Genomic DNA, 12087 nt, shown 5'->3' with positions numbered 1-12087 from the left:
CGCTTCGCTTCAGCCACACCCACTCCCGACACGATCTGCCCTCCCGACCCCCGGCTGTCCTCCTTGGGAACGTGCACGCCTTTTGCATAAAACCATAGAAACCGACGGCGGACGACAGGCCTGTTAAAAAAGCTAAGACACCGTCTCTCGGAGGAAGGGCCTGGGCTAGTAACCTAATGGCAGCTTCAGGCTGACTCCCCGGCTTTTAACTCTCAAGGTTGCCACCAGGTGACGAACGCAGCCTCGAGTTCGGGCGGTGCTCCTGAAGACCCGAGCAATAACTATGGCTCAATAAAAAAAATAAATAAAAAACCCGCAGGGCTCCATGAACCTTTACCTCGCCGTCTCTCTTCCTAACCCTGGTTTAAGCCTGCAAACAACTATCGGGGCCAATGCCACACGGCACAGCGCCCGGGGGCCGGTGGGGTCGACCCGCGAGGAAAAGCCAGGGATGCGGGGCAGGGCCTCGCCTGGCTTGCCGGCCTCCCCCGGGGTGCAGACAGACACCCTGCCCAGCACCAGGCGTCCGCCCCCGGGCCGGGAGAGACACTCCGCATCCCGGCGGGCGGCCCGGGCGCGGGGATGCCATGAGGCCGGGGGTGGCGCGGGAAGGGAGACCCAGGGCCGGCGGGAGGCGACCGCGGGGCCCCGCAGCTCCCGGGAAGCGGGCGGGCGGGCGGGGGACGGCACTCACGTCGTACGTGTGGAAGCTCGTGCCCACGCAGGTCGTCACGTAGAAGCGGCGCTTGAGCGCGCTGTAGCGCACCACGTGCGGGACGTCGCTGCTGAAGAGCCCCAAGGCCCGGAAGCCGGCGAAGAGCACGCTGCCCGTGCGCCCTTCCGCAGCGCCCTCCATCTCCCCGGGGTTCGGCCGCGGCTCGGGGTTCGGCTCCGCTCCGCTCCACTCGCCGCCGCGGGGAAGATGCTCTCCAGAGGAGCCTCGGCCGGAGCCGCGCGGGACGGGCGCTTCCGGGATCCGGCCGCCGGTGTGCGCACGGAAATCAGCTCCCGCCCGGGAGCCCGCCAGCAACGGCGGCTTTGGTTCCGCGAGCCGGCTGGTTTCCTAGGGGTGGCGGGGAATCTTTTTTTTTTTTTTTCCCGGCGGGACACTGGATTGAGAGCCGCTAGTGAAAATACCTAACAGTTTGGGAAGGGCTTTAGTGTCAGTTAGGAAAGGCCAAAGCTGGGATTGTAAAAGGTGCAGAAACAACAAGGAAGCGAAAGCCTTTAATCCCAGCACTCGGGGAGGCAGAGGCAGGAGGATCTCTCTGAGTTGGGGGCTAGCCTGATCTACAGAGTTCCAGGACAGCAATATCACGTTTGCTTTTAAAATTCTTCCTGGGCTGAGCACACAACACCAGCGTGTGTATACTCTAGGACGCAGCGGCTGTGCTGACTCTGGCCTGTAATCTCTGCAGCAGCAGCGAGGGAGTGAGGATGGTGGTGCATTGAAGGCAGCTCTGGATGCATAGTGGGTTCCGCCTTAAAACAGGATTAGGAAGAGAGACGGTGAGGTAAAGGTTCATGGAGCCCTGCGGGTTTTTGTTTGTTTGGGTTTTTTTTTTGTTTTTGTTATTGTTATTTCTTTTATTTTTTTATTTTTGAGCCATAGTTAGAGCTCGGGTCTCCAAGGGCACTGCCCGAACTCGAGGCTGCGTTCATCACCTGGTGGCAACCTTGAGAGTAAGAATTTACTTCAGGGTAATTGGAAGTGGGAGTAGATTTAGTTGACATAAAATTGGTAATTGTTGAAGCTGCAAAAGAACGCGGGAATTCATCGTGTTAGTCTTTGTGGCGGCCCATACCTTTAAAATGCTTGGTGAACCTGTGTGTTTGGAGATGACTTACAGAATCATGGGTAACTCGAAGGCAACGGTTTCACCAAAAAGCCTACCCTGAAATTGGTGACAACCCACCAAAGGTACACTGTATCCCTGGAGCTTCTAAACGGCAGTAAGCTCCACCACTATGCCCACTCCCCAGCATCTTGTAATCCTTTTGGGGAGAGGGACATTATGAATTTTGTAACCTAATCTTCCCAAGCCTGGTTAAGCTTCCTGATCTCTGAGCAGTGAAACACACTTTAAAATTCAAAATGGGTTTTGGAAAATCTAGCAGTATGGTTATAGTAGATACTGTGCCCTATCATTTGAAAGGGATATTATGGACTAGTTGGGAATTATATAGTTTAAGTAGTTAGCCAAAATTCGTTTCTTCCTGAATTACTTGCTATTCAGGAGCCAGTAAGTTTGTGACTATGTGATTAGAGGAAGGAAAGTGGGCTATACTCTTGTCCCCCAGAGGTGCCACTAAAGACACCACAGCCAAGCTCAAATTACAAAGGAGAAGTACAGTCTGGCATGAGTATGGCAGAGGACGTACACTGCGAAACTAATTTGATTCGATTAATTAGGGCTTCATGATAATAAGGCAAATATATGGTTCCATCAAGGTGTCACTTTGAGCTGATATTTTCCTTCTTGAGACAGAATCCTTATGAGTCCTGGATATGCCCCTCAGTCCCCCGCCTCAGTGTTTGGATTGTAAACACATAACACTACTACTGAATGAACATTTTAAAAGGTTAAACATGGCTGTAATTAGTATTTTATGTAATAATAATAATAATTTTGTTACTGACTTTTTCATGATAGCAAGATCCCAGGATATTCTTTAATGATTCCTGCTTCCTGGTATTCATCCCTCATATGTGACTTTTCCCAAGGAAATGTTTAAAAAAGAAAGTCTACTGACCCTAAATAAGGAAATCAATGTTTGACCAAAGTAATGATTCTAGTCTAGTCTAATTTGAACAGCCAATGTGTTTAATGGAGTTAAAGAAATATGGCTAAAACATTACTTAACAGAGCAAGGAAGACGCAAAGGTAACTGCATCATCAAAAACCTAGAGCTACCCTGCTCCAAAAACTGTATAAACACCTCATCTCTGGGGGTCCCTTTAGGACTTGCAAGCAGCTGGATAGGTTGGAGAGTTTTTCCCAGAAGTCAATCTGGTAAGTTCCAGGAACTTCCTGAGACTCTTTTTTCGTTTTGTTTTGATTTGTTTTGTTTTTTGTTTTACGAGACAGGGTTTCTCTGTATTGTTTTGGAGGCTGTCGGTCCAGCCCGGCCTCAAACTCACAGAGATTCACCTGCCTCTGCCTCTCGAGTGCTGGGATTAAAGGCGTGCGCCACCACCACCCGGCGGAGAGTTTACTTCCTTACTCTTATTGAGCCTCCCTCCAGGATGAAATGTATCAATGAAGAGGAAATTGCTGCCCACTAAATTGCTGTCACTAAAAAGGTTGACCCTTCCAAGTAGCTGGGCGTTGGTGGCGCATGCCTTTAATCCCAGCACTTGGGAGGCAGAGGCAGGTGGATCTCTGTGAGTTCGAGGCCAACCTGGTCTACAAAGTGAGTTCCAGGACAGCCTCCAAAGCCACAGAGAAACCCTGTCTCGAAAAACCAAAAAAAAAAAAAAAAAAGGTTGACCCTATGCAACATGTCTGGATCACATAAAACATTTCCAAGTTGATGGGGGAAGTCCTTCTGTGTATGTGCTGTCTTATTGGTTGTTGAATAACGCACTGTTCACCAATAGGGAAGCAAGAGAGGTGGAACTAGGAGTCGAGGAGGATTCTAGGAAATGTAGTCAAGAGTGGAGAGTTGCTGTGTGATCCCTGAAGGAGAGGACACGTCAGGATGGTGTCCACATAGCAAAGAACTGAAGGCCTCTTGCCGGCCAACCAGAAAGAAGTTCTGTCAGGTTTGTGAGGTGACGACCTTGGGAGCAGATCCATCAACCCCAGTTAAGGTTTCTGACGGCCACAGCTGCTTTGACCAACATCTTACATGAAGATACCTGAACCATCTCTGGGGATCATGTATTCCTAAAATTGAATCTGAAGCTGTATAATTAATAAATATTTGTTGTTGTTGAAAGCCACTAAGTTTTAGGAAATTTTTAAAGATAGTTTTCTGTTCCTTGAGTTATCCAGTTTGTAAATGTTTGCTTCTTTTTTATTGTATTAACCAAATGCAGTAGAAATGTAAGGTTTTTATGTCTTTTTTTAATTTACTTTCTCATTCCCTTCATGAGTGAGCTACTTTGGACTGTGAATATGCAATTAGATAGATGGAAAGAAAGTATTACATGTAAATTCTTTTTGCTTTCAGTCCAATACTCTTCTCTATGGGGACTTGATCTTTCTGGTTGTCCCACTGTCCCTCCGGTGATGGAGGATTAGGAGTTCATCTGTCTGTCTGGAAAATTGTCAACTGGGGTGGAAATAAGAGATTTGCCTAATAAGTCTGTATCCCAGCACACAGGTGACACAGGAGCTAATTTTCTGAAGGTGGTCAGGAAAGGGACTGATGATGAGAGCCCTAAGTTACATGTGCTGCAACAAGAATAGAAGCTGTGTTTGAAAGAAAGGCTAAGGGTTAAAATGACAGAGCCTGGGACACCAAGAAGGATGAAAAAGAAGGCTTCTAGCCAGGTATGAGAGAACCAAGTTAGTCGATATAGCAGGACAGGGCTCTGGGTCAGTGATAAGAGCATAGCCATCCCCCCAAAAGTCTTTGAGGAAGAGAGGCCAGGCACTATTGTTCTTTTATATATCCTTGCTTCTCATGGAGCTAATTGCAACACACAAAGTTGCAAATAAGGATGGGTTCTAACAAGAAACTTCCATCGAGGACGTTATTCTAGACTATCCCATAGACAAGGAACAAACCTTGAGGTATGCGTATATGAGGTGACCAAGAAAGACTGCAGCTACTGGTGGCTGGGATAGAGGGAACTCACTGTCACGATGAAGCTACCAGCTGGTCATGTAACTGTGAAAGCAAAGGGAATATCGTCTAATTTGCTACTAGCAAGACACCTGTGAGGTCAACAATGCCAATACCAGCTGGAGCTAGTTACTGGCTCACGGACGGACAGTCAAAGCCAGTACCTAACAAAAAAAATGTTAGAGGTGGACAGAGGAGGTTGGTGCCGTTCCAGTTAGGAAAATCAGGAACCTGGTTGTCTCTCTGTTTGGAAACATGCATGAAGTGTGTGGGTCCTCCCTGACTTGACCCAGGATAACACAGGGGACTAGCCAATCTCAAAGAAATGACCTCAGCCTTTGTTGAGTCTCTGCTGTAGCACTACACAAACTCTAGTGATCATACCCGGAACCGTATCTACACAATCGATACAAACAGACTCAGCCACTTGGATTTATACATCTGTGCATACTTATAATAATCTAAGAAAAAGAGACTATCAATTTGAGAGTGGTGGAGACACGGGAGGAGTTGGGCAAAGGATTTGGCAGGAGCTGGAGGGAGAAAAGGAAGGGGGAATTAATGTAATTAAAATGTATTCTTAAAAAAACTGTAGACAACAATCCACACCGTCAGAGAAGCTATGAAACAAGGAGGACCCTAAGAGAGGCATGCATGGTCCCCCGGAGAAGGGGAAAGAGACAAGATCTCCTGAGCTATTTGGGAGCACAGGGGGAGGGGAGAGGGAGTTAGGAGAAAGAGGACAGGGAGGAGGACACGAGGGAAGAGTACGATTGGGGGGGGGGGGAATACAGGAAAGCAAGGAAAGAGATAACTTAATAGAGGGAGCCATTATAAGTTTAAAGAGAAATCTGACACTAGGGAAATGTCCAGAGATCCACAAGGATGACCCCAACTAACTAAGCAATAGTGGAGAGGCTCCCTTAAATGCCCTTCCCCTATAATGAGATTGATGACTACCTTATATGCCATCCTAGAGCCTTCATCCAGTAGCTGATGGAAGCAGAAGCAGACACCCACAGCTAAGCACTGAGCTGAACAGAGAGCAGAGAGGGAGGAGTGATGAGCAAAGGGGTCAAGACCATGCTGGGGAAACCCACAGAAACAGGTGACCTCAACAAGGGGGAGCTCATGGACCCCAGACTGACAGCTGAGAAACCAGCATAAGACTAAGCCAGACTCCCTGAATGTCCGTTAGGAGGCCTGGATAGTCTATGTGGCCCCTGGTAATGGATCCGTATTTATCCCTAGTGCACGATTGGATTTGGGAGCCCATTCTCCACAGAGGGATGCTCTCTTAGCCTAGATACATGGGGAGGGCCTAGACCCTGCCCCAAATGATATGGCAGACTTTGATGATCCCCCATGGAAGGCCTCACCCTCCCTGGGGAGCAGAAAGAGAATGGAATGGGGGATTGGTGGGGGGTAGGGGATGATGGGAGGGAGAGGGACCTGGGATTGACATGTAAAATAAAATTGTTTCTAATTTAAATAAAAAAACATTAGTAATAATATGAAAAAAAAGTTGTAGGCAAGGAAGTTCAACAGTATTCCTCTCTTGGGAACCTCTCCGACTCTAGGGAGCTTCTCTCACTCTTATCTGATTTTTCTCTTTTCTTCAACTTCTCATCTTTCTGTAAAGCTTGCTTCCACTTCTATCCATGTTTGTAATCTTCACTGATGTGACACAAGGAACACAAATCCACTGGCCCAGGTCAATCTTTGGTGACTAGAAGTGTTGGGAACCCTATGTTATTGGGTTACACACAACCAAACCATGAAAGGCCCTATCACCCACAAAAACCCTGTATTAGAAGCATGTGTATCTTAATAAAGCATAATGGCAATTTTGCTCTGAAGTCTTGGAACTATAGAAATTTTAGCTAACTTCCATGAGAAGCATCATTGTTATTGAATTTTATAAACCATTTATTTCAACTCTCATTTTTATGGTGTGTGTGTGTGTGTGTAAGATGAAATTCATGCCAGACAAAGGCTATACTGTGAAGGGAGGCTTTTTCCTTTGAGAGAAGCCTTCCTGCCAGCCTGGTTCTAGAGCTGCATCAGTCCCAAATAAACACACAGGAGGCTATATTAATTATAAAGCTGTTGGCCTTGCTTGTTTCTTACTGGTTAGCTCTGACTTAAGTAATTACCCCATAATTGTTAATCTAAGTATGTCTCTTACTGGAGAAGTTTCCGGGCTTCCTACCCCATGGTGTTACATCTGGACTCTCTTGTGTTTCTCCTTCCCAGAGTTCTCCTGGACTCCTAGTCCCACCTATCTAGATTCCTATTGGCCAGCAGTGCTTTATTGACAAATGCACAGGACTTCCCCCCAACATCTCCTCTTTTCTGTTTAAACAAAAAGAAAGGTCTTAACTTTAACATAGTCAAATTATATATAAAAGAACAGTTATCAAGTAATAACATAGTTACAATATTTTGTCTATCAACATTTAGCAAGATTTAAAGAAAATATCATCTATCTCATTCTTGTGAGTCCAAAGTCCTATATGTAGCTTATCTCTTATCATAACTAAGGAAAACTATAATTATATCTGTCTTCAACTCCATCAAAGACCACAGAAGGATAATATATAAACACTAGGATTGACAGAGACATCTTGCTACCTGGACAGTCACCCGAAGTTCCTCTGTATTGTCGGGGCATCCATCTTCAGCCCATAGGCCAAAATGTATCCAGAAGATTTCTCAGCAAAGCAGGAAATTTCAAACTGTCCATCTGCATTCGCAGTCTGTCGGTCATTTTTCTGTGTCCTGCAGAAAGTCTTGTAGACTCTTCCATGAAGCAGGAACCCTGTAAGACTGAGTTCAGCAGTCACTTTCCTGTGGGTACTGCATGTCCAGATTATACAACAACAGTCAAGCAGTACAGGCAAGAGCAGTTTCTTGCCCAAATGGCTAATCTTGCCATGTTGAAAGCAAACTCCATAACAAGTTTCTTCGATTCCCATCTTCCTCTCAGATGTAATTGGTGCTGCCAGGAGCAGACATTTCTCATTGTCAAGAAAAACCCTAAACCATTTTAAATGCCATTTTCTGAAGGTCTTTGAAAGGTTTGAATACTATCTATCTGTCCCAAATACATCTCTATCTATCTAGAAAACCTAACTTACCTAACTATAAGTTCTGACTATTATAAGTATCTATAGTCTGTATTTAATTATGTATTATTTTTAAAAGATCAGTATAAGCACAATACTTAATCAAGAGGAGAAATATACACATCACAAAATTGTCCTTGAATTTGTATCAATAAATGAAAAAACATACCCATAACATAATTCCCCTTTTTACCATTAACAAGAGATCGGCTGTGATCATTAACCAATTATAAACAGTCCCATTTAAATGAAAACAAAGATTTATAAACAAGATGGGAATTAGGACGTCGCTCATTCCAAACTGCTTCATGCTGGAAGGGGGCGCTGTTTATACCATGGGGATCATGACAAAACTCAGAAACCTGTAAAAGTCCTTATTTTTAGGGTCTGTGAAGCTGCATCATCTTAGCTGTTTCAGTTGTTGGAACACCTGGTCCATTGCTTCCGGGGGTCTTGGTTTATCAAACCACAGAAGCCTGGAAGGAATCCTCAGCTTTTCATTTTCTGTAGAAACATAAATAAAATCTCCTTTCCCAAGTATCATATCCTTATACTTAAATTTTGAAGTCAAGGCATTTTCAAAAGATAGAAGTTGAATTAATTCAGCAGCATTTATAATCAAGTGTACTTTAGCACTTGTTCCTTCCTTAGCAATGAAAACACTGAAAAACACAATAGCGTACAGTATCCAGACTCTCTGTGTATTTTCCATCTTTACATGGCTTATTTATTTATCTACTATTACTTTATTTCTTTCACTTTTATTTATTTTTCTCTGAGACAGGGTTTCTCTTTGGAAATCTGCCTGCCTCTGCCTCTGCAGCAATTCCTACCGGCGTGCGCCACCACAGCCGGCTTCTCTACTTATTTAACACTTTGCCGTTTCATTTTGTCTCTCAATCTTACCTATATTTTTAAACACACTGTAAACCTTTAGAGGTTTTGTTCATCCAAGTCTGACTTTACTGTAAATCTTTACGTTTTTCTGGCCACGTGTCTTATCTGTTAAAACCACGGCTGTTTAAACTGCCGTTTCCAAGATGGCGGGTGTAAGCGTGATTCCAGCTTACTGTCTCAGTCTGACATCCAGCAAAAGCTGCCGGCTCAGAGATGTGGTCACTGCCACTTCCAGCTGTATGTACACACCTTTTAATCGTTAGCAGAGTCTCTTAAAGCAACCTTGTTGGTTTTTTTTTTTTTAATGCCGAGTCAGGAAGACTCCCTTAAGCGAGCCACGTGAATCTCGGCTTGTCACTAGCAGAACAGAGCCCACCTGAGAAAATCTGCTACGAAAAATCTGTGCTTCTCTCCGTTCTTCTGTTTCTAAAATTCCTTTAAAGCTTTTGTCATTCTACATGGAAATTCAATCCCGCTTCTAACACCATTTTTGTAAAGGGAGGCTTTTTCCTTTGAGAGGAGCCTTCCCGCCAGCCTGGTTCTAGAGCCGCATCAGTCCCAAATAAACACACAGGAGGCTATATTAATTATAAAGCTGTTGGCCTTGCTTGTTTCTTATTGGCTAGCTCTGACTTAAGTAATTACCCCATAATTGTTAATCTAAGTATGTCTCCTACCGGAGACGTTTCCGGGCTTCCTACTCCATGGCGTTACATCTGGACTCTCTTGTGTTTCTCCTTCCCAGAGTTCTCCTGGACTCCTAGTTCCACCTATCTAGATTCCTATTGGCCAGCAGTGCTTTATTGACAAATATGCACAGGACTTCCCCCCAACACTATACCACTTAGCTACATCTTGGCCCTTGTGTTTGCTTGCTTGGTTTGTTTTCAAATCTGTAAGGCAATGGGTTGCTCTACCCTCTGGGGAAGTCTTCTCCAATGTCTCATTAAAATGTTTGTTTTGTTTAGCTTTGCTCTGTAAATTTCTGCTTAAATTGTCTATGTCCCTTGATTTGGTGCTTTCAAAAAGGCAAGAACCAAGAGACTTTCATAACTCCATCTAAAATTACCCCTTACATCAAGATTAATTTATCTTTGCTTAGTATTCCTATCTGCCAACAGTAGATAGTAAACTCACACATAGGTAATTCAAAATTAGTCATTCAGTTAGCTCACAGAATGAGAAATCAAGATATAGACTTCATATTTCAATGATGATTAGCACACTTGTTTAATTATACTTTAAAAGCTCATATTATTTTCATCCTAAGCTATGCATTTACAAACTCATCTCAATGACAATCTTAAGAGACCTGTCATTTGTAATTATTGACGAATATGTCTTTGCACACAGAATGGAAAATTTCCATTCTCTATCCCTTCTTCTTTTCAGAGTTCCCACGAAACTTATATTATTAAAGAGAAAGCATGTTCATATGCTCACTCTGCAAAAGACTAATGTCAAGGGAAGTACACCTGTCTTTTGATTGTAACCCAGTTACTTCTGCAACAAGGTTATTGGGAACACCTAGACTGTCATATACTAATCAAAGTTCTTGAGTAATCAAAGAGAAATATGTTCATGATGAAGAATTGTTACAAAACCTGATGAAAACATGACTATAGCATCTTCTATTTGGGGAATATGTGAATTCATCACTTGGTACAGAACACTGTAAATTTATACTCCTAAGTAGTAGAAAATGCTTAGAACTAAGCCAGATACTGATGTATTAGTTGTATTACAATGTGTGTTTTACTCACTATATGTTTTCTTACATCTATAAAATCAGGATAAATATCACAAGTTTGCTGCAGATATTTAAGTACTGGTTTATTAATGATAATCCTAGCCTCTATTTCAGATTGCATCTCCCAAAATTGACAGGGAAGCTTCACCCAGCAAATACCTCAATGATATGGCAGCCTGAATAAGACTTGAACAAGAACAGCACCAATAGGCTAGCTAACACGGAAGGAGAAAGCCTCATAAGGTCCTATATCTAGACAAAGGACTATAGGCAACTAATGAATCCTGAGAGCAAGAAAATTCATCTTTCCCAGAGATGAGTCCTCATTTGGCTATCCAATACCAAGCGGTTAACCTTGAAATCACATACTTACAAGAAACACTAAATGATTAAGTAAGTTACATTTACATATTTATGCATGAATATATATTACAGATTTTATATTAACAATAAAAGAGTCTATGAATTTGAGAAAGATGGAGATTATAGGAGGAGCTGGAAGGAGAAAATAGTGTAATTATATTTTAATTAAAAATTAAGTTTAAAATAAAGGCAATTCAATTGAAGATAAAAAAAAAAGTTAGAATAATCACATGGACCATTCCAGCAGTGCTGCTTAACAGAAATTAACTGGTGGAAGTCAGTAGTTAAAGCTACTCAATGTTTATTTCTGTTTACCACACACCACAATGGGATGTGATTGTGTATGTGTGTGTGTGTGTGTGTGTGTGTGTGTGTGTAAAAATCAGAACGGAAAAGATCAAAGGAGTAGAATCAAAGATGTTAGAAAAGTGTTTCAAGACTTTCCTAATTCCAGCCGCCGATACTAGTATTTCCTGAGCAATTTGATTCATTGGGCATCATGGTGGTTTTGCTCTCTGTACTCTTGAGAGCTTCTTGGAATTGCAGGGTTAGAGACTTCCAAGCTGTAACCTAGAACCAATGTTTATTTGTCTAATTTTTTTCTGTATTTGCAGTATTTCTTACTGCACTCTTTGAGACACTCTTGCTACACATAGATTAGGTACTTCTAATTGTTTCATGACTCACTGATGGCCTTTTCACTTTTAATTGTTTTCCATGTGTGCTTTATTTAGGATACTTTTCTTAGCACGTCTTTAATTGTAATATCTCAATGCCCAACCTCCTCACTGTGTATTATTTTGCACATTGTGATTTTCGTATCTAGAAGCTGAGCTTGCATCCTCTCTGTTCCCTAACCATCTTGAAAGAGTTGTAACAATTTGTTTAATGTTCAATATATTAATTCTAACTTCTACTACAGTTCTGAGTCAGTCGTACCTTTTAGGTTTGTCAAGGACCATATTTTGCCCCTTAGTTTTGAGACAGGATCTCATGCTGTAGCCCTGGCTTCTTGGAACTCACTGTGTAGATCAAGCTGGTCTTGAACACATAAAGATTTGCCTGCTTCAGGGTGTGCCACCGGGCCTCACAGGACACAATAGTTCTTACCAATTTTCTGTTCTCAAGATCCTCTCATACTTTCCCTTCTTCCTT

General features: G+C 43.1%; 1 protein-coding gene across 3 annotated transcripts in view; it reads right to left on the bottom strand.

The window, feature by feature from the left end:
• Positions 1-991, bottom strand: part of Wdr36 (WD repeat domain 36) — a 30406-nt gene extending 29415 nt beyond the window's left edge. The window contains exon 1 of one of the 3 annotated variants that reach the window (XM_040758040.1): positions 695-991. In XM_040758040.1, coding sequence (XP_040613974.1) covers positions 695-856 — 162 coding nt within the window. In that variant the 5' untranslated portion in view covers positions 857-991. Of the gene's footprint in view, positions 1-337; positions 591-694 lie in introns of those variants that run through there. The other 2 variants (XM_040758041.1, XM_040758042.1) reach the window with 2 other exon arrangements.
• Between the last annotated feature and the right edge of the window lie 11096 nt (positions 992-12087).

This window comes from Mesocricetus auratus, unplaced genomic scaffold (genome assembly GCF_017639785.1).
Source record: "Mesocricetus auratus isolate SY011 unplaced genomic scaffold, BCM_Maur_2.0 Super-Scaffold_100015, whole genome shotgun sequence".
Lineage (NCBI taxonomy): Eukaryota > Metazoa > Chordata > Mammalia > Rodentia > Cricetidae > Mesocricetus > Mesocricetus auratus.
This window is presented reverse-complemented; position numbering and strand designations above follow the sequence as displayed.